At 37.5% G+C, this 27977-nt stretch overlaps 1 protein-coding gene across 3 annotated transcripts in view; it reads left to right on the forward strand.

Annotated features, from left to right (window-relative positions):
* Nme7 (NME/NM23 family member 7) overlaps window positions 1-27977 on the forward strand; it is a 174407-nt gene that overhangs the window by 106457 nt on the left and 39973 nt on the right. For 2 of the 3 annotated variants that reach the window (XM_047520309.1, XM_047520308.1), the window contains exon 11: window positions 27821-27928. The exons of the other annotated variant lie outside the window; for it this stretch is intronic. In XM_047520309.1, the coding sequence (XP_047376265.1) occupies window positions 27821-27928 (108 nt within the window). The remainder of the gene's footprint in view (window positions 1-27820; window positions 27929-27977) is intronic. 3 annotated transcript variants of the gene reach the window in all.

Raw genomic sequence — 27977 nt, forward strand, 5'->3', positions numbered from 1 at the left:
CAACCAGGATAAGAGAAAATTCCTAACCATAATTTTCACTAAGCTGCCTGCAGAGACCTTGAGGGTAACATAAGAACATGGAAGCCCAGTTTTTACTTTTTAGGGAAAAGAGAAAGACAAGCAGGGCTACATAAATCTATACTCCAACATTGTATCTTCTTTCTTCAGCATCTTTGTGTCCATACCCTGCTGCCCTTGCTGCGGATATTCCACTGATGCTGGGGTTTCTCTGCTTTCGTACCTTGGATTTCTCATCAGTGTTAGAAAGTAACTCTTTATCCTATTGTTGGGACTTATTCATCCTGGTACACTAAGACTCATAAATACTTGAGGTTTAAGGCCTATTCTCTATAAATTAAAAAGGATTGTCTATAGTTAAAGGAATTTAGAAAAATAATGTGTTTTTTCCCCTTCTCCTTTCTGCTGCTGAGGTAATGGAGGTCCAGTCAATTTTGAATTGCTTTCCCTTTAAGGAAATTCTGAGACTTATCCTAGAGCAGGTGTTCTTATCCTGGTATCTATAGACTGTTAAGGTTTGGAGAATAGAACTGAGGGGTCTGTGAACTTGGGTGAAAAAAAGATCATGTATTTGTTTTTCCTAAAATTAACAGAAGATCAGAATTCCTATGAAATAAGCAGCAAACTGTTATAGTAGCCATCCTATACTTTGCAACCAGTGGAGATTGTAAACATTTTCTTATTGCATCAGAGTGTTATAGATATCTTTAAAATGTCTCATTCATGGCTATTTTTAAATTATAGGAGTCATTAGATCAGCTACTAGACCTTATTAAACAATTCTTGATTTAATTTCCTTTGCAGATCTATGTATTTTAAACATTTAAAAACATTGCCCTGAGTAAGGTTCAAGGCTTCATCAGACTGATCCTTGGGACCAGACAAAGTTAAGAACTTTGTCCTGAACAAAGACAACTGGAGGTCAACTAAGGATCCCTGTAGTCAGAAGATGTCCTAGTAGCCCAAAGTAGTTCTTTCCCCTTTAGTCCTTTCTTAGCATCTCTCCTACCATCTCTATTCCAAACCTCTGAGAATTGGAGGGCATTTTTCTTGATCATTCTTCTAACATTTGCTCCAGTATTTTGCAGGAACCAGTTACATACTAAGTACTGCTCTAGAGCAGGACAAGCAGTAAGGCTTGCCCTCATGCAGTAACATTCTACTAGAGGGAAATAGACCACAAACGAAGTAAAGAAGTAAAATAAGCAGCGGGTCTAATGATGGCATGTGCCCTGAGGAAGGCAAAGCTGGAGAGGCAAATCAAGTGTTCCAGGAAGGGGAGAGATTATAGTTTTAAATAGGATGGGTGTCGAAGGCTGCCCTGAAAGGTCACACCGACAGATGTGAAGGTGAGATGAGAGTTGCTCAGCAGTCCAGGTAGAGGGAGCAGCAGGTGCCACAGCTGGAGTGCACCAGGTCGTTGCTGGAGTGCAGTGGGTTTGGGCAGAGCAGCCAGAGGAAGGAAGACCAGGTGAAGCCTCCTAAGCTACTGTAGGACTTCAGCTCTTACTCTGCATGAGGTGGAGGTCCTAGTGGGGTTCAGCAGAGGACTAACATGATCCACACAGTTGAACAGTCTCTGGCTTCTCTGTGGAGAAAATGAAGCAGGTCCAGAGCAGCAGCAGATAAGTAATGAGTGCCAGTGTTGAACTAGCTCTTTGGTATTTGGTGTGGCACTATGGGAAGACTGAACAAGTTTGGGGGAACTCGCTGCTCCTTGCATCTTGATTTCAGGAGAGAAGTTGAGTAAACCAGGAATCACTCGATGTTCCCTGTGGACATGGAACCTTACTCTTTGCATACATGTATTGTTGGTGCTGAAGCTAAAATCACATGAGGTTAGGGGAGACTATTGACACTGATTCTTTTGTTAAGAAGTGGGGAATTAATAACTGAATGAAAGAACTAAAAATGTGCTTATAATAATTATTGTTTTTTAAGTGAACTGCATTGTTGTTTGTCTAGTTACTCTAAAGAACAATAACATGCACATCATTATGCTAGATTAATTTTTAGTGTGATAGTAAATAGTAAATTTATTTTCATAGGTTTTCTACTTTGGTCATATTATCTTATAGTTAATCAGAAAACTAGATGGCAAATGCTTTGTGAGATCCTGGCCATCCTTGTTTTGTGAACTTTAAGAAGGAAAAGAAATTTCCAATGGAATTACATCATCTATAAAGGTAGCAAACTTGTTCAAGGAACTCATGTATCAAATTTAAGAACTTTGATAAGTATAGAGTTCAAAATTGAATAAATTGAGACCTAACAATTGCCAAGGCATTGTAGATATTGCTGGCAATCTGTAAGAAAGAAAAGAGAAGTTTACAGATGATGGTAAAATAAACCAGGGTGAGATGCATGCTCCTTAAAGGGAGGCACAGAGTGTAAGTAGGATTTTCAAAGAAAGGAGCGCCTACATTTCTTTGAAGTAAGTACAAAGGCTTCACAGAGAATGTGACCTTTGAAGGAGGTGAAAACACCAGAATAAAAGACATGCTTAATTTAATCTCCCCTCTTCACGAGTGTTCTATAAGCAGTTCTAAATGATTTGCTGTTTCTGACTACTCTGTGCTAAAAATCAGTAAGCTCTTCCTGGAGAAGAGTCGTTGTCTCTTAATTAATGATTCTCTTTGTATAACCCACCCAGGTCTTTCACCAGAGCTGTACACCTCCTTGTCCTGTCCATTCAGTGTTGCTTATCACATTATATCGTAACCATGGCTCTGTACCTGCACCTGCCTGCACCCAGATGTGAGCCTCCTGGGGCATGGGATTCATGTGTCCTTGGCACACAGTTGATGTTAATTATATATTTGCTGACTGAAATAAAAAGTGACTAGTGAATAAGCAAATGAAGTAATGACTAATGAACTAATTCATGAGTCCTGTATCAGTACAACTGTGCCCAGCAATCACCATTTACCTCCTTTTATTTTACAAGACCTTTAGAGTTAGATCAAAGTCCTCAGTTTTATTATTTGTGCTAAGTTGCCATCAAACCAAGTGATGGGTGCTACACCTTCCAACTCTAAAGTTCTGATTTTGCTGAGTAAAATAAAGCTTTTAGTATTTTTGATGAATTAGACCTTTTCCTTTTCCTTTTATATTGGCTTTGAAGAATAATTCACAGTTTTAAAAGTTGCAGCCATGGGAAATGTGGTCCGAGTTATTTCTTATAGATGATAGGAACTGCAAAGTATAGAGAGGTGTTCTGAGACCCTGGGTTTTTCACCCAGCGAAGTCCAAGCCGCACCTCCACAATTCAGTAGTTTTTCTCCTGGCCAAAACTTAATTTTTTTGTGAAATTGTAATAATGATATATATTCTGTGAGATGTTGTCATAAATAATAAGTGAGATAATGTAAACTCCCTAGAATGAAGTGAACACTTAATAAATATTAGCTAACATTATTCTCCTCACTGGTATAATAGAGGTTATTAAGTTTACAGTTTGACACTGGCCAAGTTCCAAGGGTGCAGTAGCATTATCTGTAAGAACTAAAGAACAGATATAATGTTGACACATTTAGCTTTAAGTGCTTGTAAGTATTACTATTTTTGTCACATTTGATGTAGTCCAAAGTCAGTGAGAGAAAATCTTTCAGCTTTATAATTACCTAGGAAGACTCTCTAGTGAGTTAATTATTTCAGAGTGAGTTTTGAAAAAGGGAAATAAGAAAATCTGTGTGTGAACTTTGCAAAATCACATAAGATATAAATGTGTGATTTTTAAAAGTTTTATTGAGGTGTAGTTCACATACGAGTATAATTCAACCACTTATTAAAAATATCCAACTCAATGGTTTGTATAATATCCACACATTATATAACCATCACAGTTTTAGAGTATTTTCATCACCGCAAAACCAAATTCCATACCTTCAGTTATCATCTTCTTATTGCCACCCTGTCTTCAGCTCTTGGCAACCACTAATCTACTTTCTTTATCTACAGATTCCACTCTTCTGGACATTTCATGTAAATGGAATCATAATATGTCATCTTTTATAATTGACTTCTTTCATATAGCATAATTTTCAAGGTTTATCTATGTTTTAGCATATATGGTGTTAAATTCCTTTTATGGCTGAATATTAGTCCATTGTATAGATACTCCATATTTTGTTTTCTCAAATGATGGACATTAGAATTGATTTCACCTTTTTTATATCATGAGTGATGCTGCCAATCTTTTGTGGAACAAGTATTTTCAGTTCTCTTGAGTGTATTCTTTGAAGTGATATTCCCAGGTCATATGGTAACTCTTGTGACTGTCTGAAGAACTTCCAGACTGTTTTACAAAGTGGTTGCACCATTTTGCCATTAGCAGTGTTTGAGGGTTCTAGTGTCTCTACATCCTCACAAGTATTTGTTATTATCTATCATTTTACTTTTAGCCATCCCAAATGAGTCTGAAGAGATACTGTGGTTTTGATTTGCATTTCCTTGTAGAATGATGATGTCAAGCATCTTGTGCTTACTGTCCATTTATATGAATTTATGTATCTTCCTTGGAGAATTATCTATTAAATTCCTTTGCCCAGATTTTAATTGGGACATTTGTCTTTTTTACTGCTGACTCATAAGAATTCTAAATATTCTAAGTACAAGCCTTATCAATTACATAATTTGAAAATACTTTTCCCAGTCTGTGAGTTTTCTTTTCACTTTCTTAATGGTGTCCTTTGAAGCACACATGTTCTTAGTTCTTAATTTATCTATTTGTTGTTGCTGTTTGTGCTTTTAATGTCATATTCTATAGAAATATCACATCCATAGAAATCCTTTGCCAAATCTAAGATCATGAACATTTTACAGGTATGTTGTTTTCTAGGAGTTTTCTAGTTTGTTTTTACTTTTAGATCTTTGATGCATTTGAATTAATTGTTGTATTTGGCATAAGGGAAGGACTAAACATCATTCTTTAATGTATAGCTATCCATATGCTAAACAATGTCCTAAAATCATTTGTCGAAAAATGTTTTCTTTTCCCCATTGAATTGGCTTGGTACCCTTGTAGAAAATTAGTTGAAACAGATATATAGGTCAATATTGGACTCTTAGTTCTGTTCCATTGATCTATATGTCTGTCCCTTTGCCAGATATTCATTTGACTTTATGCATTTTATCACTTTTTTCTTTCTTTGAAAAGTTGATACCCAAGAAGATATTTTTTTCTTTTTAGTTTTTAAGTAATATATAATTTTTTAGTTAGGGTAAATCTAATTAGATCTCAGAAATACTGATTCATCTAGAATTACATACTTAAATATGTATTTAATATGTATTATGCTATTATATAAACCTGAATATTAATCCTAGTTTTATTTGATAAACAAAATATTTTTCCAAAATTTTTTTTTGACTTATAAAACAATTAAATATATAGCACCTCATTTGACCCTAGCAATAATTTGGTGAGATACAGGTAACATTATTTACTGATCTTACTGTTACCCACGTTATCTGTGGGGAAGCTGAAGCCTGAAAGCATGCAGGAACCTGTTCAGGTCACTTGCTCAGCTTACAGCAAATCTGCACACAGCTCCTCACAAATAAGTGAGGTAGGCTCTGTGGAGAGTAAGGAAGTATGGGAGCTGGGGAGAGGGAAACCTGGCAGAAGGTTGGCAGTGAGCATGCTCTTAGAGCACTGCTGCCCACAGTCAGAGCTGTGGTGTGGTGTGAACAAATGCTCTTCTCTGATAGCAAGAGAGGTTAAGCATCCAGAGGAGCTCAGCAGCAACCTGGTGGGTCAGAGGCTCTGGGTTCGATCCCCCACACTGATGGGAAGAGTCATGGAAATGGCCTGTTGTTGTGTGGAGACAGAAGGAAGATGTTCTTAAACCTTCTTGAGATGATTAGAAATTACCACTTGTGAACACAAAGGAGCCTGGCACTTTCCAAGCCTCTCCATAGGAGAAACGCACAGACACCAGTGCCAGGCTTGAGTCAGGATTGGACTCATGTTGGCATGAGCAGGATGGAGCCACGCTGTTCCCAGGGTGTTGTTAGGAAGACATCTTATTTACGTCTCCATGGGACACTCCTGCCACTTATCAGGCCAAGGAGAGGGACTTTGGGCCCTTAAATGTGACCATGCAGACCTGTCCCACCCTTTCACCTCGTGTGTTGTTTTTTGTTTACTGACACTGGGTAACAAAATAACCATTACTTCAAATATAATGGAAACTTCAACTCACAGTACATGTAATTTAGGAATTGCCTATTCATATTATGAAAGAAGTCTGTAGTTTCCAAAAAAAATTCCTTTCAGAAGTACTTTAAAAATAAGTTTTCCTGCATTTTAAATAAAACCTAACTTTAACACATTTAATGTAAAAAGTGAAATCATGTGTTTGGGGAAAAGCCTGCCCTGGTTCAGAGAAAGTTGTACCTCTCAGAATAAACCAGTGTGATCTCTTGAGGTTCCTCACTCCGTGGTCTTTGGAAGTTTTGGTACCTGAACACCATGCTGTTTTCAAGTAACCATAACTAAGTTGTGGTTAGTTTCTCTCAACCCAGTGACCCCACACAGGTCGGTAGGTGGGGTCTATTTTATATACTAGGTTTGAAAAATTTATAAAACCATAGAGTGTAAACTTAGGCAGGAGAGGGTTGGGTGTACTATAATCCCTTTTTATTATTTTTTATGTACTGTCTTTCCTGTAAGAGACCACCAGCTGCCCCAGACTTGTGTCAACTTTTGCCTTCCTTCAAGTTCCTGTGCCCTTAATTGTCTCTGTCTTTCATCTGAAAGTTGGCCTACACTCCTTTTATAGTTATCTTTTATGTGTGTTCCACACCTCCTGGTCAAGCAACTAATTATACCTGAGTTGTACCTTTTGGTTTCTCCAATATCAGAAAAATGCTCAGACACAGTGTTTCTCAAACTTTGATGTGCATCAGAAACACCTTGGGGTCTTGTTGAACTAAAGGTTGTGATTCCCTTGAACTGGTGGGACCTGAAATTCTGCATTTGTGACAAACTCTCAGGTGATGTGAGGAAGTTGGTCCACAGACTACATTTTGAGTGACAAGTCTCTGGTTGCCTTTTAGCAAATGTCTGATGGTGATACTGTTTGTTGGAAAACTGACAAAAGATTTAAATTTTGTTAAGTGCTTCATTTTTCTGCAATATGCAAACACTACTAAGAAGTAAAGTTTAATTCAGTCTGTATGAATGATTGAAAGTGTTGGATGTCTCTTTTTTTCCCTGATTTTTTTTGTCTAATCAATAGTAATGAACTTCAGCTTATCCTTTTAATAAATGCCAGGCTAGATGAGATTGTATTTAAATAACTTCTGTTTCTGACTTCATTAGATTTAGACTTGAAAGCAAACACCTTCAGCACACACACATTTCCAGAAGCCTGAGTTATCCAGTCTTCTTTTAACTTTTCCTTTTGTTCAGGACATCTAGCTGTTAGGAGCAGCAACTTTCCCACTAAATTTCCATGTCCATGAATGTCACATTTCAGAGTCCAGACCTAGGTAGTTGCTCCTTCACTGCAGTTTCACTTTTAACAGTTTCATTACCCGTGGTCAGCAGTGGTCCAAAAATATTAAATGGAAAATTCTATAAATAAATAATATAGGCAGTTGTGGAGCAAGCTGGTGGCTGAGCCAGGCCGCCTACATCACGGAGGTAGGCAGCGGTCAGCTATCCTGCCCAGCCAGTAGGCCATGGACAGACTTCATAACTGAGCGACCCCGCCTGACCCCTGCGTCTAGGTTGGTGCCATCTCTGGTTGGTCCCAGTCGTGGAGCAAGCTGACGGGCAAGTCAAGCCGCTTGCATCGTGGAGGTAGCAGGCAGGCACCCGACCCGCCTGCTTTGTGGAGCTGGGCAGCGGGTAGCCAACCTGCCCAACCACCAGGCCAAAGACAGACGCCATCACTGAACAACCCTGCCCAACCACCACGCTGAGGTTTGTTGCCATCAAGGAGTTAGCCAGAGGCTTCTTTATAGGCTGGTGCAGGCATTTTGAATTACTCCTGAGGGCATGGCCGTCATCAATGGAAGGGCAACTCCCTTCCTGAGACGCCTACAGGAGGCTAGAGGACCTTTGACAAGACCCAGGAGCCACGAAGAGGAAGTATTGAGAGACTTGGGACCAACTCAGAACCACCAGGGAATATACCCCACCTGAAGGCCACCACCCCTAGAAGGCCAGCTTCCTAGTGGAGCACCGCATTATCAAGTTCCTCCAAGACTTCAGGCTACTGAAGGCTAAGAGGTGAGTTATTGGAAATCTACAGAGAAAATATTAGTCAATAGAGGAAATCTGCAATATCTCAGAGTTTCACTATTAGAGGGATAGATACCTGAACAATATGAGAAAACAAGGGAAGAAAATGTCCCAAACAAACCTAGATGGTATAGCAATAAAATCCAATGACAGCTTGGCAGAAGAAATGTCAGAAAGGGAGTTCAGAATGTACATAATCAAAACGATCAGGGAAGCAAACGAGGAGATGAAAGAGCAAATGCAGGCATTGAAGGATGAGATGAAAGGGCAAATGTAGGCATTGAATGATCGCATCAATCGACAGTTAAAAGAGCAAATACAGGAAGCAAAAGATCATTTCAAAAAAGAGTTAGAGATATTGAAAAAAAAACAAACAGAAATCCTTGAAATGAAGGAAACATTAAACCAAATTAAAAACTCCATAGAAAGCTTAACCAATAGGATAGAACACCTGGAAGATAGAACCTCAGATATCAAAGACAAAATATTTAATCTTGAAAACAAAGTTGATCAAACAGAGAAGACGATAAGAAATCATGAACAGAATCTGTAAGAACTATGGGATATCATGAAAAGACCAAATTTAAGGATTATCGGGATTGAAGAAGGTTTAGAAAAACAAACCAAAGGAATGAACAATCTATTCAATGAAATAATATCAGAAAATTTCCCAAATCAGAAGGATGAAATGGAAAATAAAGTACAAGAGGCTTATAAGACTCCAAATTCACAAAATTACATTAGACCCACACCAAGGCACATTATAATGAAAATACCTAACATACAAAATAAAGACAGAATTTTAAAGACTGCAAGAGAAAAGAAAGTACAATCAGGGGGAAACCAATATGGATATCAGCAAATTTTTCAACCCAGACCCTAAAAGCTACAAGGGTCTGGAACAACATTTTTCAAGCTCTGAAAGAAAACGGATGCCAACCAAGAATCTTATACCCAGCAAAACTTACCTTCAGATTTGACGACGAAATAAAATCCTTCCATGATAAACAAAAGCTAAAAGAATTTACAAAAAGAAAGCCAGCATTACAGAACATTCTCAGCAAAATATTCCATGAGGAAGAGATGAAAACAATGAGTAAATCAGCAAAGGGAGGAATTATCCTAAAGGAACTGTCAAATAAAGAAGAAATCAAGTCATGTCAAAAAAAAAAAAAAAAAAGAGCCAAATGACCAGGAATACAAATCATATCTCAATAATAACCCTGAATGTCAATGGCCTGAACTCATCAATCAAAAGACCTAGACTGGCAGATTGGATTAAAAAGAAAGATCCAACAATTTGCTGCCTGCAAGAGACTCCTCTCATAGAAAGAGATCCCACAGATTAAAGGTGAAAGGATGGGGAAAAACATACCATGCACATGAACACAGCAAAAAAGCTGGAGTATACATCCTCATATTAATGTGGACTTCAAGCCAAAGTTAGTCAGAAGGGATAAAGAAGGACATTTCATACTGCTTAAGAGAACCATAAATCAGCAAGACATAACAATCAAATATCTATGCCCCAAATAGTGACTCATCCATGTACGTCAAACAAATCCTTCTCAACTCCAGAAATCAAATAGACCACAACACAATAATACTAGGTGGTTTTAACACACCTCTGTCACCACTGGACAGATCCTCCAACAAAAATTGAACAAAGAAACCATAGATCTCAAAAACACAATCAATAATTTAGACTTAATGAACATTTATAGAATTTACCATCCTACAAAGAGCGAATACACTTTCTTCTCAGCAGCACATGGATCCTTCTTTAAAATAGACCATATATTATGCCACAAAGCTACTGTTAGCAAATACAAGAAGATAGAGATAATACCTTGTATTCTATCAGATCATAATGGATTGAAATTAGAAATAAACAAGAGAGTAATAAACAGACACTACTCCAACACCTGGAGATTAAATAGTATGCTATTGTATGATGAATGGATAACAGAAGATATCAGGAAGGAAATTAAAAAATTCTTAGAGGTAAATGAGAACAAAGAACATATCAAAATCTCTGGGACACTATGAAAGCAGTTTTAGAGGAAAATTGATTTCATGGAGTGCATTCAATAAAAGAAGAAAAAATCAGCAAACAAATGACCTAACACCATGGCTCAAAGCCCTAGAAAAAGAAGAACAGAGCAACACCAAAAGTAGTAGAAGACAGGAAATAGTTAAAATCAGAGCTGAAGTCAATGAAATTGAAACAAAAGAAACAATCAGAAAAAATTGATAAAACAAATAGTTGGTTCTTTGAAAAAAATAAACAAAATTGATAAACCCTTAGCCACACTAACAGAAGAAGAGAGAAAACCCAAATTACTAAAATTCAGAATGAACAAGGAAATAACATAACAGACACGAGTGAAATACAAAACATAATTAGAAGCTATTTTGAAAATCTATATTCCAACAAAATAGAAAATCTCGAAGACATCAACAGGTTTCTAGAGACATATGAATTACCTAAACTGAACGAGGAGGACATACACAACTTAAATAAATCAATTTCAAAAAATGAAATAGAAGAGGTCATCAAAAGCTTACCAACAAAGAAAAGTCCAGGACCAGATGAGTTCTCAGCCGAGTTCTACAAAACCTTTAAAGAAGAGCTCATTCCAATACTCCTCAAAGTATTCCATGAAATAGAAGAGGAGGGAACCCTCCCAAACTCATTCTATGAAGCCAATATCACCCTGATACCTAAACCAGACAGAGACACATCGAGGAAAGAAAATTTCAGATCAATATCCTTAATGAACATTGACGCAAAAATTCTCAACAAAATTTTAGCAAATCGCATACAAAAATATATTAAAAAGATAGTGCACCACAATCAAGTGGGTTTTATCCCAGGAATGCAAGGTTGTTTCAACATCCAGAAATCAATAAATGTCATTCACCATATCAGCAGACTTAAGTCAAGAATCACATGGTTATTTTGATAGATGCAGAAAAAGCATTTGATAAAATACAGCATCCCTTCTTGCTCAAAACACTAGAAAAAATTGGGGTAGTGGGAACATTCCTTAACATTGTAAAGGCCATCTACGCTAAGCCCATGGCCAATATCATTCTAAATGGTGGAAAACTGAAAGCATTCCCGCTAAAAACTGGAGCATGGCAGGTATGCCCTCTTTCACCACTTCTATTCAACATTGTCCTTGAAACTCTAGCCACAGCAATTAGACAGACCAAAGAAATTAAAGGGATACGAATAGGAAAAGAAGAACTCAAACTATCCCTATTTGCTGATGACATGATTATATATTTAGAGTAACCAGAAAATTCCACCAGAAAACTTTTAGAACTCATAAGTGAATTCAGTAAAGTAGCAGGATATAAGATTAGTGCTCATAAATCCAATGCATTTTTATAAATAAGTGATGAATCTTCAGAAAGAGAAGTTAGGAGAACTACCCCATTCACAATAGCATAGAAAAAAATAAAATACTTGGGAATCAATCTCACAAAAGAGGTGAAAGACCACTACATATGAGAACAACAGAATACTAAAGATAGAAATTAAAGAAAACCTTAGAAGATGGAAAGATCTCCCATGTTCTTGGATAGGCAGAACTAATATTGTCAAAATGACCATACTACCAAAAGTGCAATACAGATTCAATGCAATTCCAGTTAAAATCCCAATGACATACCTTACAGAAATAGAGCAAGCAATCATGAAATTCATCTGGAAGAATAAGAAACCCAGAATAGCTAAAGCAATCCTTAGCAGGAAGAGTGAAACAGGGGGTATTGCAATACCAGACCTTCAACTATACTATAAAGCAATAACAACAAAAACGGCATGGTATTGGCACCAAAATAGACAAGTAGATCAATGGTACAGAATAGAGGACACGGACACAAACCCAAATAAATATGATTTTCTCATACTAGAAAAAGGTGCCAAAATATGCAATGAGAAAAGATAGCCTCTTCAACAAATGGTGCTGGGAAAACTGGAAAACCATATGCAACAGAATGAAATTAAACCCCTATCTCTCACCCTGCACAAAAATCAACTCACAATGGATCAAGGACCTTAAAATCAGACCAGAGACCCTGCATCTTATATAAGAAAAAGTAGATCCAAATCTTCAACTTGTTAGCTTAGGATCAGCCTTCCTTATCAAGACTCCCATAGCACAAGAAATAAAAGCAAGAATCAATAACTGGGATAGATTCATACTAAATAGCTTTCTCTCAGCAAAGGAAACTATCAGCAATGTGAAGAGAGAGCCTACAGAGTGGGAGAAAATCTTTGCCACTCATACTTCAGATAGAGCACAAATTTCCAGAATCTATAAAGAACTCAAAAAACTCTACACCAAGAATACAAATAATCCAGTCAACAATTGGGCTAAGGATATGAACAGACGCTTCACAGAAGATCTACAAGCAATCAACAAACATATGAAACAATGTTCACCATCTTTAGTAATAAGAGAAATGCAAATCAAAACTACCCTAAGATTCCATCTCACCCCAATTAGAATGACGATTACCAAGAATACAAGCAACAATAGCTAAAGCAATCCTCAGTAGAAAGAACGAAGCAGGGGGTATCGCAATACCAGATATTCAACTCTATTACAAAGCAATAGTAACAAAAACGGCATGGTATTGGTATCAAAATAGACAGGTGGATCAGTGGTACAGAATAGAGGACATGGACACAAACCCAAATAAATACAATTTTCTCATACTAGACAAAGGGGCCAGAAATATGCAATGGAGAAAGATAGCCTCTTCAACAAATGGTGCTGGGAAAACTGGAAAACCATATGCAACAGAATGAAATTAAACCCCTATCTCTCACCCTACACAAAACTCAACTCAAAATGGATCAAGGACCTTGAAATCAGACCAGAGACCCTGCATCTTATAGAAGAAAAAGTAGGTTCAAACCTTCAACTTGGTGGCTTAGGATCAGACTTCCTTAACAGGACTCCCATAGCACAAGAAATAAAAGCAAGAATCAACAACTGGTATAGATTCAAACTAAAAAGCTTTCTCTCAGCAAAGGAAACTATCAGCAATGTGAAGAGAGAACCTACAGAGTGGGAGAAAATCTTTGCCACTCATAATTCAGAAAAAGTACTAATTTCCAGAATCTATAAAGAACTCAAAAAACTCTACACCAAGAATACAAATAATCCAATCAACAAATGGGCTAAGGATATGAACAGACACTTCACAGAAGAAGATGCATAAGCAATCAACAGATATATGAAAAAATGTTCAACATCTCTAGTAATAAGAGAAATGCAAATCAAAACTACCCTAAGGTTTCTATCTCACCCCAATTAGAATGGCGATTATCAAGAACACAAGCAACAATAGGTGTTGGCGAGGATGTGGGGAAAAGGGTACACTCATACATTGCTGGTGGGGTTGCAAATTAGTGCAGCCACTGTGGAAAGCAGTACGGAGATTCCTCAGAAAGCTTGGAATGGAACCACCATTTGACCCAGCTATCCCACTCCTTGGCCTATACCCAAAGGACTTAAAATCAGCATACTACAGAGATACAGCCACATCAATGTTCATTGCTGCTCAATTCACCATAGCCAGATTGTGGAACCAACCTAGATGCCCTTCAGTTGATGAATGGATAAAGAAACTGTGGCATATATATACAATGGAATATTACTCCGCCATGAATAATGATAAATTATGGCATTTGCAGGCAAATGGATGAAATTGGAGAATATCATGCTAAGTGAGTTAAGCCAATCTCCAAAAACTAAAGGACGAATGATCTCGCTGATAAGCAGATGAGGACATATAATGGGCGATGGGAGGGCTTAGCGTTAGGATTAGTGTTAGGTTTAGGGTTAGGGATAAGGAGGGTGGTAAGAATGGAGGAAAGAAGGACTATATAGAGGGAAAAGAGGGGTGGGAGGTGTGGGGGGAAGGGAAAAAATAATGAATCAAACATCATTGCCTTATGTAAATTTATGATTACACAAATGGTATGCCTTGACTCCATGTACAAATAGAGAAACAACATGTATCCCATTTGTATACAATAATAAAAAAAAACTAAAACGAAAAAAACTTATTGCACAATATAAAAAATAAATACTAAAGTTCATGCTTATAAAAAAAAAAAAAAAGAATACAAGCAACAATAGGTGTTGGAGAGGATGTGGGGAAAAGGTACACTCATGCAGCCACTCTGGAAAGCAGTGTGGAGATTCCTTAGAAAACTTGGAATGGAACCACCATTTGACCCAGTTATCCCACTCCTCAGCCTATATCCAAAGGACTTAAAATCAGCATACTACAGAGATACAGCCACAACAATGTTCATAGTTGCTCAATTCACAATAGCCAGATTGTGGAACCAACCTAGATGTCCTTCAATTGATGAATGGATAAAGAAACTGTGGTATATATATACCATGGAATATTACTCAGCCATAAAGAATAATAAAATTATTGCATTTGTAGGCAAATGGTTGCAGTTGGAGAATATCATGCTAAGTGAGGTAAGCCAATCTCAAAAAACCAAAGGACGAATGATCTGACTGATAAGCGGATGATGACACATACAGGGGGTGGGAAGGGGGCAAGAATGGAGGAAGGAGGGACTGTATAGAGGGATAAGAGGGGTGGGGGGGGGCAAGAAAAAAATAACAGAATGAATGAAAAACTATTATCCTAGGTAAATGTATGTTTACACAAATGGTATGCCTCTACTTCATGTACAAACAGAGAAACAAGACGTATCCCATTTGTTTACAATAAAAATGAATAAAAAAAATAAATAATATAGTAAGTTTTATTATAGTGGCTGTCATAATCATTCTATTATTGTTGTTACTAATCTTTTACTGTGCCTGATTTATAAATTAAACTTGTTCATAGGTATCTATGTGTAGGAAAAAATGTAGTCTATGTGGGGCTTGGTACTCTCCATGGTTTCAGGCATCTTCTGGGTGTCTTGGAACATATTTCCTATAGATAAGGGGAGACTATGAGACTACCGTATACCTACTATAAGATTTATAAAAATCTTCCTAGTAGTTTAATAAACTTTAACTAAATTATTTCATGATTTCTTTGGACTTTTCTTTGGGAAGCAAGGTTTGTGCTGCTTCCTAAGTGCATGAACGTAAGTGTGCCGCTGTGTGTGTGGAACACTGATCGCCCTGAGAGCATAAACCACAGGCGGTGCAGAGAGCCGCAGCAGTTGGCCTGTGGAGCCATGTACTGCATTGTCTATTGTGTCTTGACACATTTGAGACTTTGGGTCATACAGGCATTGCATAAAGTAGCTCATACATGAACTTACTTGAAATAAATGACTGTTAGCCAAAACAAGAATTTATCTTTCAAGTTTTTTGTCCTCATGGTGAATATACTGTACTCTTGAGGGAAGCCAGCCAAGCACAATATGAGAAAAGAAATCTGGTTAACTTTCTCTGTTATTCTCAGAAGTACTTGGACTAATAAATTTTGACAGTCTGTTTATTTGTTGTATTTCAAATCTCTCTTTTATCATGTTTTAAAAGCAGAATCCAATATAAAAACATTAACAGCTGAATTAACGTAAGCCCATGTACCACAGCGTTGATTTAAAAATAGAACTTACTATGGTATAGCTTATTAAATACATAATGCAAATGGTTGCACAATGGTTTAGGTAGTTTTATAAAAGTTAAATATTTCAAAAATTGAGATATCAAATGCATAAAGCGAAAGTTTTGTTATTTTTAATCATTCATTGTAGTTACCTGCAACAAAAATGCCAGTAGTTACTTATTACTATGATCATTAAAATAACTATTAACATGTATGATTGTATCATAAGTTTACTCCTTACAATAGAATAAATTAAAATTTAATGTGTAAATCAGGACACAGAGCAAATAAGAATCCAAATGATAAAATGCATGCTACAAGGTCCTGTACTTTTATTATGGTCAGGGAAGAGGGCATAACATGATTCAGCTTTTAGAATTCCATGCAGTCAGATGATATGACTGATGGTGTAACGAATGAGTAGCTCACAAATAGCCCCATTTTTACTGATCCTTGAGTGAAAAATTTCTTCATGGATCTCAAAAGAACACACTAATGTGATCCAGCATGCACTGTCCTGCATAATGGCTGGTTTCTTAGGCTGTTCCTTACAAGAAGCCCATAGTGTCACCCCCGCATTTTGGCAATTGTAGAAAAAGTCAAAATGATCTGACCCCACAGCTACTGCAGTGTAGAAGTAGAGTTCTGAAAGAAATGATGTGTTTGTTTTATTTCCTTTAGAAATCTTCTGTTCATAATTCTCTCAATCAAGGTTTTGATTAGTTTCAAATGGCAGTAAGTTCAAGGTTAAACTCCCTGGAAAGTCGCTGTAGTGTGGTTATTGTGTCTCCATAGAAGTGCAAAGAGGCATGCTGTACCTCCTAGCCAAGCTGTGTGTGTTTTTATTTGTTTGTTTGTTTTTTTGGTATTGGGATTGACCTCAGGAGTGCTCAACCGTTTAACCACATCCCTACCCCTTTTTATATTCTTTAGAGGACAGGGTCTGGCACAGTTGCTCAGGGCCTTGCTGAGTTGCTGAGGGTGACTTTGAATTTGCAGTCCTCCTACCTCAGCCTCCCAAGTCGCTGTGATTAGAGGCATGTGCCACCTTCTCTGACTCCAAGTGTTCTTGTGGAAACTGAGTATGGCATGGACATTCAGTTGAATGGACAGACCTTCAGTGCAGTGAGTGGGCCCAGGAGTGGGCAATGGTTTCTGGAAACTTGCATACAAGTGACTGAACAATCAGATTCTAAAAGCTCTGTAACTTGGGTCATGACTATCTAGTTTTAGGCTGAAATTTAAAAAGAAACAGATATGATCAGATGTTCATCTCCTGCCATAGGATAAAATATACACATTCAAACAAAACAAAATAAAAATAGTGAAACACTCATGGACTGTGTGTCCTTATAGGTTATTTTCTAACATGTACTTGTTGTAAAATGCACCTTTGGGCATTTGAAATGAGTCAACTTGCTATATAGGATATAGAATCAAACATTTTTAAATAAGTAAAAAATATTGTGAATTACTAGGAAGACTGTGTCCAGTAAGAGCTGCAACATGGTGTCTAGAGCCTGTGGCCCTGTGTGTGGCGCTCTTTTGTTATTTGCATGAGTCTCAGGTTTCCACCGTACCTGGTGAAGTACCATCTAAAAGCAGCAGTTAGGGAAGTGGTCACAGCTCTTTTCTTATGCAGTAAAAATACTCTAATTTTATTGAGATTTCTCCCATGTAAATTTTGGTCATGGTCCTGTATTGCCAGGAGTTCATCTCTGCCTTTTTGCAATTGAATTTGCCAGTGTGTTTGGTACATTTTTACTTTTTGTATAGTTTTAGAAGTACATATATTTCATAAATCATGATGCATAGGTTTTGAATACTTTAAAAAATGAAATGCCTAGAGAAGATTCAGTCCAATTCCTGCGTCATATATTAAGCACCTCCTTGTTTGAGATGCCCTCAGTGCTGTCAGAGATGCTAAGATGAATACATCACATCCCTGTGTGATCCCTGGATTGATCAACTCTGAGAAGAGATTCACAGGTTTTTACATGCTTATTCAGTATTAATTGAGCACCTGTCACATACTTGGCAATGTTCTCAGTGTTCTGGGTACAGCAGAGAATAAACAGATAGTATCTGTGCTTTTATAGAGACGGACAACACAGTTTTAGTTACCGAAGAGTCACCGTACTTAAACACCCATTGTAGCACAGAGCTGTTAACTCTAACTGGGGCTCGAGACGAGCTTCAGGGAGGTCACTTCTGAGTGCTTGGAGTTTTACTGACAAGAGCAAAGGGGAAAACATGCAGAAAGGAATCACTTGAACACAGTATGGAGAACATATTGGTAAGCCTCTCCACCTCCTAGTGTTTGAGAGAATTTCAGGTATCACAGAGAATTTAGAGGTCTCAGTGCATGTCGTGTAAAGAGGTTTACTGTTAGAGCAAATACCATGATGTGCGCCTTTTGATCCTCGGTCCATGTACTCATTTTTGTTTCACGTTTGTTAGCTTCTTTTTTCACCTCTAAACATTTTTAAAGCATAAATCACATAGAAGCGCATGAGGGAATAAAAGTAAGAGTGCCTCAGGGCATGATTGAGAGGTTCCTTGATTATCATGCCTCATCTGTTTAGACGTTAGGACGGGGAGCCATCAGCAGCATTTGAGTCAGGGAGAAGCCGTGTCTGGCTGACTCGTCTCTCACCTTGCTGAACTGAAGCAGCAGCTGGGAAGAAGGGAAAGACATTCACAGGCTGAGAGGATCCTGTGAACCCGTGGGTCCCTGGAGGTGCTGCCTGTTGCTCCTGCACACTCTGCATCCCTTTCTGGTACAGCTCTGGTCTCACTTCGAGAACTTTCAGGGAATGTGTTGGTGGTCAGTGGCACCAGCTTGCAGGGCACAGTGGTTAGTATTGTGTCCCTCGGTGTTTTGCTGTGGCAGGAGTAGTTACATCAGGAAAAAAGGGAAGTGATACAAATCCGTTCCTTCCTGTTGTGTTTTTATAGTTGGTTGTTAAACAATCACCACACATCACTGGCTGTTTATTTACCTGACTTCTTGTAAGAGCATGACCTCTTAGAATAAAATTATCATCTTATTAATCTTCATTTCCTTATCTCTAGGACCAGTATCTCATGTATTTAGGTATAAATAAATAAATACTGAATACGTAGGACAGATTAACAAATGAGATAAATTAGTTGGTGACCCAGTATCCCCAATTAGGTGTAGGTGTTGAATGGAGCAGTTGGAAATAGTCCTGTGTTGTCTAGCCTGGACATTTGGGATGATAGTCATGCCACCAGGAATCAAAGAAGAGAAATGGAACTGGTGGGTAATGGGGAGGGAGGAATGTAGGGAAGGTAATTGGTTTGATTTAGGACATGTTGTGCTTGAGGTGCTAGCAGAACAGGATTGCATTTTGCCAGCATTTGTTCCAATTACTATCCGCTGACAGTTTTGAAATTACTTTTCCTGTGGTTTTCCAGAATACTCAACTATAGAGACTAGTTGGAGTTCAATGTTATCATTTATTTTTAAAAAAGATTGCTTCATTCCATTAGTACAATAGAAAATAGAGTTTATATAATGCATTCTGAACACTGCTTTGTCAGGGAGAAACAAAGATCAGATAGTTTAGAAGAGAGAGGAAATAATTTTTTAACACTGTAAATTTGGTATTTCAAGATCATACTCAGAGTTTGTAATTCTATTAGAAAGATAGAATGAATTTGGGGAGAGCATAAAGTTACCATTAGAATGTTACTCCTGAAAATTTTTTTCTTTTAAAATAGCTATTTTAATTAATTACCAGAAGAAAAAAATGTTTTTCTGCATTAAAGACTTAGGCAAGAAAAAGAAGCTACTTCCTGATGGCAACAACTTTAAAGTGTCTGAGTAATGTGACACTCTGATTTATTAAATATTCTCATTAATAGAATAATTTAGTATATTCTGTATACAAATAAGTGACAGGACAGATAGGATGCCAAGGAAATACACTTGATATTGCAGCTATCATGAACGAACTTTATTCTTTCCTTTATAAATGAGGGTCTTGCCTCAATATCATACATAAGATTGTGAGTTAATACATTATAGAGGAATATATATTTTAAGACTAGGCAATAGTAATAGGAAAATCCAACAAATAAGATGGAAGATCACTTAATATAATGTGATCTCTGATGTTTAGAGCAAATTGGTCCTTTCTGCAATATGGATATTCACCAGAAGATTCAGCAGTTCTTCAGATAATTCAGATGTTTCTTAATATCCCAACTGGAAATATAATTTGGAACATGCACTGACAAATCCAGTGCTACTCTGGTGGATTGCTCCCATCCCACATGTTTACTGTTGAACCAAGTACCCTAGGCCAAAAGTCATCCCAAGACCCATCCCTGTCCCTGTCCCCGGGGCCCTGCAACCAAGCTGTTTTTATGCCATGTGGATTCTGTTGGGTTTTGTTTTTTTTTTTTAGTTGTTGATGAACTTTATTTTATTTATTTATATGTGGTGCTGAGGATTGAACACAGTGCCTCACACGTGCTAGGCAAGCGCTCTACCAGCTCATGTTGTGGATTCTATTCCTTTTAGCACAGCATTCTTTCCTCACTTTCCAAGTCTACCCCCTACTGCTACAGTTCATTCTTCTGTCTTGTTTAGACTATTGCCTTGCCTGTATCATTAAAAAATTCATTCCCTTTGTTTGTGCACATTTGTCTCTCTCTTTTAAATGCCTTAAGGACAGTCATATATATAAGTCTTAGTCTTTGTGTATCCAATATACTCATGAAAGTTTCATTGAGTAACAATATGAATGATTTAGTGGATGAGTAATGGATGAATTAAACAATGAACATGCCCACATTTACATATACTTCATTAACTTCATTAATGATATAGCAGAGAAACTAGGCTTCTTGATTGGTTAGCAATAGTCCAGGCTCCTTTGGCTATGTTATACTCTTCAGAAGTGCCTATTTTAAGCAACTCTAAAACGAAGTCTTTTGAAATGTAAGCAATCACTACATAATTTATCTATTTTGTGAGTTGGTAGTTTTGTATAACAGATTTTCTCAAACTAGGGCACACCTGTTTGAGAATGGAATTGAGAACTCTAAGCACTAATCCCATAGCTCTGAAAGTGACTTGCTCTGTAGCAGTAGGGGGTAGACTTGGACAGGGACAGGGATGGGTCTTGGGATGACTTTTGGCCTAGGGTACTTGGTTCAACAGTGGTTTCATTCATGAAGAGAGGGAGTTTAAGAGGAGGAAGAGGTGTTGAGGGAGGATGGGGTACAACGAGATTGATTTTGGATGAGTTGGTGTAGGAATTTCCTGGGATGTCTAGGTGAAGTTAAGCAGTTATATATTCCAGGCTGGAATTCAGGAAAGAGGACTGGGATTAAAGAGTCATCTGAAGAGTCATAAATAATAGTGAATATGATCATCTGTGGAGAGCCAGAAGATACGAAGAGAATAAGGAGTGAATCCTGGGCAGCAAGAAGATGGAAATACAGGAGCCTAAGGAGGAATACTCAAAGGAGACTGGATTATGGTGTCAGGTGGGCTGAGTGAAGGGAGGATTTCAGGAAAAAATGTTCATAATGTTAAATATTAAGTAGAATCACAAATGGAGAGAATATATGGACTTTTAGATTATTAGTGTCATTTACTAAAGCAATTTAGGTAGTGTTGTGGGGTAAAACGTTTAAGAGTAAATGGAAGTAGAGCTTATTAAAACTTCCAGAAACAGAGAGAAAGAGATGGTACAGTAAAGTTGGGTTTTTTAAAATATTTTTTTAGTTGTTGATGGGCCTTTATTTTATTTGTTTACATGCGGTGCTGAGAATCAAACTCAGTGCCTCCCAGTGCTAGGCAAGCACTCTACCACTGAGCCACAATCCCACCTCCATGTTTTGTTTTAATAAGAGTAAAGACATCTTTGTTTTTATAGGATGCAAGGAAGAAGCTTTTAGAAAGAAGAGGTTAGAAACAAAGGAAAAAGTAAATGGCAGTGGAAGAAGTTTCCTGATTTAGAGTGGCAAAGAAATGGGAGGGTTATGTAGTAAAAGGAAAGGAAGAGAAGTACCTTTTCCTTTGGCACTGAAGGGAATGAGGAGAGGGTTCATTCATATGTATGTGAATGTAGGTGTAGGAATCTCCAGGATGATTCTTGATAGTCTCATGCTTTCTGTCAGCAGGAAACAAAGTTGTGTGCTAAAAGAAAAGATGTAGTGGAGGCTGGAGGGCAATGGTGAACCTTTGCAGGGCCAGCTATGGAAGGTAGAAGTGGGCAGAGGGAGGTGGGGGGGCGTGTGGAGAGAGGAAGAGATGGCACCTGGATGGCCGTGTGCAGAGCAGGATTAGAGTGCCTTCCCCCAGGGTTCATTCTGTATAGGCTGAGTTCTCCTTCAGAGAGGAGAGGTTCATCCTGCAGATAACAGGCGTTCTCGGCCCCGCTGAGTAGCATGCTGCTGGGTCATGGAAGAGAGTGCTTCTGCAGGTCTCCACTGTCGGATATGGTGAGCATTATTAACACATGTGCTGTTTGAACACGATTCAAATTGAGATGTGTTGTACATGTAATCTGCACCTAGGAAGACTTGGTATGAAATAAAAATTACAAATAGATCATTACTAATTTTTGTATCAGTTGCCTACAGAAATGACAATATTTGGCATATGTAGGGTTAAATTATTAAAATTTCACTTTTTATTTTTAATGCGACCACACAATTTAAAATCTCATGGAGCTCACATTGTATTTGTATTGAACAGCACTGCCATCAGTAATATAGAAAATTGGATGGTTTCGGAAATGTTAATCTTAGTCTAGAATCTTGGCTGCTCACTTCAATTTTATAGGGAATCAGAGGGAACCTGGAACAATTTAGGAAATTAACCTTCTGAAGTGAGATTGCTGTGTTGGTTGGATCTTTGAATATACTCTTCCTTCAGTACTAGTCTGTCGGTATAACGAGATTAACCATCTGTAAAAAGGCAAACATTGTTAGCTTTGTCAGTATAAGGGAATTTGTGAAATTTGTATGAAATGGTACATCCTTTTAAAAATGCAAGTACTGTGTAAGTGCCTCGTATTATAAAGACAGCAGTTGTTATCTTCTGTTGAGTGTATACTGTTCACTTTGGCCAGACATTCTTAGAATATGTTAGGGCATTACCTCATTTAATTCAGTCTTGTACACTGAACTTAGGCCTTTAAGATAACAAGATTTTTCCACTAAGTGCTGAAATTTATGTTTCTATTATAGGACAAATATACTTAAACTTTATAAGATCTGTGTTCTGTTTTGTAAATTGGGTGAACCCTACTAAGATGCATTTGTTATACCACTGCTATTTCTGATGATATTTCTGTCATTTTCCTGCTATGTATGAGTTTTCAGCTGGAGGAGTACTAGGTTATAGGTTACTTTGGAAGGATCAATTTTAACATTGGTGAAGTTATAAACCAGAAAGTACTTACCAATTGGAAGCAAAGAGAGGGAGCTTTTTGTGGAGGAAAGGGAGATGGAACCTCAGAACATCCCTGAGAATTCAGAGCAGGAAACAGAAACAAGTCTAGAGATTTTTTTTCTTTTTTGTATTAAAAAGAGGAGTGGTGTTAATACAAAAAAGTACTTTACAAACCACAAACTCAGTGGGAGAGCTGTGGGACCTTAAGGCAGAGGTTTCCACTGGAGCTGTTGGTTTCAAGTGTACCTCTTCATGTCCATGTCTAGATCCCAAAGGTGCTGCAGCCTCTGACACTCATGCCAAGGATTCTGGTGACTTCAACCCTGAGAAAGGAAAACTTTCTGAGCCAAAATGCTTAAACTCAATAGTGTTGTTTTCATACTTGAGCAGGAAAGAACCTGGTGCCTTCGAGAAGTTGGAGGAGGCTGATGTGACTGGATCATTTCTGTAAGGATGGGAGTGGGAAGGGAGTCAGGTCAGTCAGAACTACAGGGCATGTTGAGAACTTCGGATTTGCTCCTAAGAAGAAGAACCTTAGGACTGGGTTGCACCCAGTAATTAGAGTGCTTGTTTAGCAGGCACAAACCCTGGTTTGATCCTCAGCTTTGCAAGGGAAAAATGCTTAGGTCTTATAGAGAGAAGTGGTGTGATTTAACTTAGATTTTATAATGCTTATTCTGTTTCATGGAATGTTGGCAACCAGATGGACCAGAGAATTCAATCTAAAAAATTCCAGGTGAGAGAATATGGTGGCAGAGGAGAGATAGAAGTAGACTGATAGAAGCTATTTCTAACAGTTGTATTGACAGGATTTGGCAATGAATTATGTGGTTAGAGGTGCCAAAAATAGATCCAAGATATTTCATTGTTTTATTCCTTTGGAGAAGTTTCTGGGGGTTGAGCTATAGGCTTCTTTAGGATAGTAAAGGAAGATTAGATAATAATTTGGTTTCATCAGGATGCGGTTTACTATGTGGAGTGAGTCTTTCTGCAGGAGAAATTAAGAATGATTCTCAAGTTTCTAAGTAGTCAATAATATGAGTATACTTCAAAGGTTAAATCTCTTATAATTTAGTACTTTTTAAAAAATAGAAAAGAATTAGCAATATTTACCAAAAAGTAATTTAATTTTCCACTACTCTAATGTTATGTTCTCAGACTTAGCTTACATAAATGAATCTTCATAGTTTTTTGCTAAAATATAAAACAGTTTACATAAAAGTCAAGAAATTTGACCAATCCTTTTAAAAAGAAGAAAACAAGGAGATCATAATTTTATATCTCAAACTAGTGCCTGTGTCAAATGAGTCTTCATTTCATTTTGCCAGTGTCTGTTGCTGGCTGAAATATGTTGTCAACACAGTAAGAGGCAGTGAGTACCTATTGAAATCTAGTGGAAGAGACAGAATGGAATTTTCTAAGTATTTCACCTGGAATAGAATTTACTGTGGCCCTCTTCACCTTCTGTAAATTTACATTACAGCTAATTTCTACCTAACAGAAAGTGACATGTGAAGCTTGAGAGTTCATAAACCAGATGTTTTAATGCTTACTCAAATACAAGCAATTCATGCAGTCTCCAATGCAAATAAGTATATTTACCATGAATTCTCAGATGGCTTATTCATTGAGACTAGTTCATAATAATTGAGTTTGATTTTGCAAGTTACTCTTTCTTAATCTTATGCATAGGTTCTAAAAGATCCCTCAGACTGAGCAGAAAATAGTCTTTGGATAACTTCCCTGGTTTCCCTTCGTACTTCTGATTCCTTCCCTGGATTTCATTATCTTGTTTTAGTTGTGACTTAGTCTGATATTGCTTATCTCCCAGAAATACAAAACTGCAGATGCATTAGTCAGTGCAGGGTTGCACATCTGTGTCATTGGGGGGTTCGAGTAATAGGCTGGAAACATGAACACTTGCTGTTTTAATTGTGGTGGCTGCACATTGGCCATTGATAGTGTTTTATTACCCTTGTTGTCTGTGAAATGAAGATTTGATTAGAACAGGCTTTAAAGTCATGTTTCATAACTATTTTAATGTGTCCAGGACTGAAGCTGTGATAGCCCTTCTTCATATTTATCTACTTATTTATATCAAGACTATTGTGGTTGTCCAGTAGTTTAGGGGAAGTATTTTCCCCCGTACTTAAAATTCCCCTGAAAATAGTCTAGTGATCTACTGATTTACCTACCCCGTACCATTCATTATGTGAAGGTACTCTATGCTTGATCACAAAAGTCTCTTTCTTCAAAGTTCTCTTATTAGTAAATTTCACAGAGCTCTTTTCAGTCTAATTTGCTTCTTAATGGAAGGTCACTTTCATTCTTGCATCTGTCTTCTATTTTATGAAGAACTGAATAGGATGGCTTACATGGAAGCGATTTGTTCTTTGTCCAGACATATCAGATAAACCTATTTTTACTGGCATGCTTAAAAATGCACATAGCCTTGGGTAATTAAACCTTCTCTTGGTTTTCAGTATTTTGCTAACCACCATTCTATTTGGTACTGTTTATGTATGTATGTATGTATGTATGTATCTATTTATTTAGTCAGTCTTAGAGGTCATTCTTGAAGCCAGAATTCTTCTTCCACTGCAGGAATACCTGAGTAGACTTTCTAGTCCTTATGTGCTTTAAAATAACCAAGCACTTAATGGAGCTGAGCAGGCAAGGCTATAGAAAGGGATGAATATGCCAGAAATTTTGTCAGCTCTTGATTCCCTTAATGCAAATAAATATTACTCTAATTTTCACAGCATAATTTATCATTTGTAAATATCATAAATTTTAAAGAGTTACTTATGGTAGTAAATGAAATTGTATGTTGATACTGTGTATTGCTTTTGTGTATCTGATAATCATTTCCGCTCCTTTAAAGAAGAGCAGTTGCGCATGTTAGTGTGGTTTTCACCCTGGAGTGCAAGGAGCACAGGGAACAAAAATCTGTTAGAAACAATTAGGGAAAAATCTACCAGAAAATGATCTGCAAAGGATTACTTTACTTTAGTATTTCACTTCCACTTGTAGTATTTTTTCATTATTTCAATATGTTTTACATGTGCACACATATCAGACATTTTGTAGTGATCAAAACTGAAATCAGTCTATCAAACCTTTTCAAAAGGATCCAAACTGAAAGCCTAAACACCAGCTGAGTGTGGCTGCTGCCAGTGCAACATGGCGTACTGCTTTACAGTTGACTTTCTCTCTTTTAATAAGTAGGAAGAATGCTCTAAAATAAGGGTGGAAAGAGGAGTATAGGAGTAGCAGTCACACCTAGCTGTGTGTATACATATGTATGCTGTCATACATAGCCAGTTGCATGGTCCTCTGTTATTATCATGAGCTATTTATCATGAGCCACACTTCCATAGGAGCAGCAGCGGGGCAGCTCTGTTAGCCCCACATCACCACCACCAGCATGTGGCCACATCCCAACAGCTACAGTGTCTCTAGGTGATGGGAATCTTCCAGCTCTATATACGTGGCCTGTGCGACCCAGTATGTCCCCAAGTGGCATGTGGCTGTGACTGAGTACTGTTAGCACATTCTTTGGTGCTGGAATCACACATGCAAATGCTGCTCAGCCTCCTTGCACCATCAGCCTCACCTGTCACGATTCTTGTGGGTTTCCTGTCCTCCAGGTGATCCCATCAGTGCCTCGACCTCTTAATCCTTGTCCTCCCTTCTTCTGGCATTCTTGCTATTAACCTGACCTCAGCTGTGATTATACCTTAAAACTGTCATTATCAGCCACTGTAATCCCTCTTCCCCACTTGGAAAATTAGATTTTCTATCCCACTTCAACACATTCCTCTCAATAGGCACCCCTTCCCATGGCTGAGCTCATATCTGTTGACCTCCCTTTTCATCATTCACCCAACCCCTTTCCTCCTTTCTCACTTCCTTTCTTATTCAATTTAAGTTTTTAAAAATTTTGCCCATCCTTTCTTTCATTCTCTTGTACCTCTGTTGTTTTCTTGTATTCTCTTGGTAAAACCCCCAACACTCATTAAATTCAGTGCTATTTGTAATCAGTTTTTCCACTAAAGGTTAGCTAGTACTAAGCAGATAGAACTGTAACATTTTTAAAAAAATCTTTTCATATTAATACATTAAGCTGATCCCTTCTAAATCATGTTGTTATGATCTTTATAAAATACAAGTCTTTAAAAATATAAGTCTTTTATGGTAACAAACTGGACTTACATTTTTTTGTGATTCCAATAATCTATTGATAAAAAGAAATATAGTTATTGTTTGCCTTCTGACATAGGTTACATTGGACTTGAGCCACAGACAAAGCCTTATAAGTAAACTGAAGTTTCATTGCCCAACATTTTCATTCTTGTGGTTTCCAGGAAAAATATCAGCATCCTCAACACATAACATGTATTTCATAAACAAAATAATTCACATTTTATATAACTTAGTGTTTTTCTTATGAACACCATATAAACTAACTTTAATCTTTATGTATTTAATAGGAAATTGCCCGGCATTTACGCCCTGGAACCCTTAGGGCAATCTTCGGTAAAACTAAGATCCAAAATGCTGTTCACTGTACCGATCTGCCAGAGGATGGCCTGTTAGAGGTAAGGGAAAGAAGGGTCGACCTTCTGTTTATATTCCAAACTCAGAAAT

This window comes from Sciurus carolinensis, chromosome 12 (genome assembly GCF_902686445.1).
Source record: "Sciurus carolinensis chromosome 12, mSciCar1.2, whole genome shotgun sequence".
Lineage (NCBI taxonomy): Eukaryota > Metazoa > Chordata > Mammalia > Rodentia > Sciuridae > Sciurus > Sciurus carolinensis.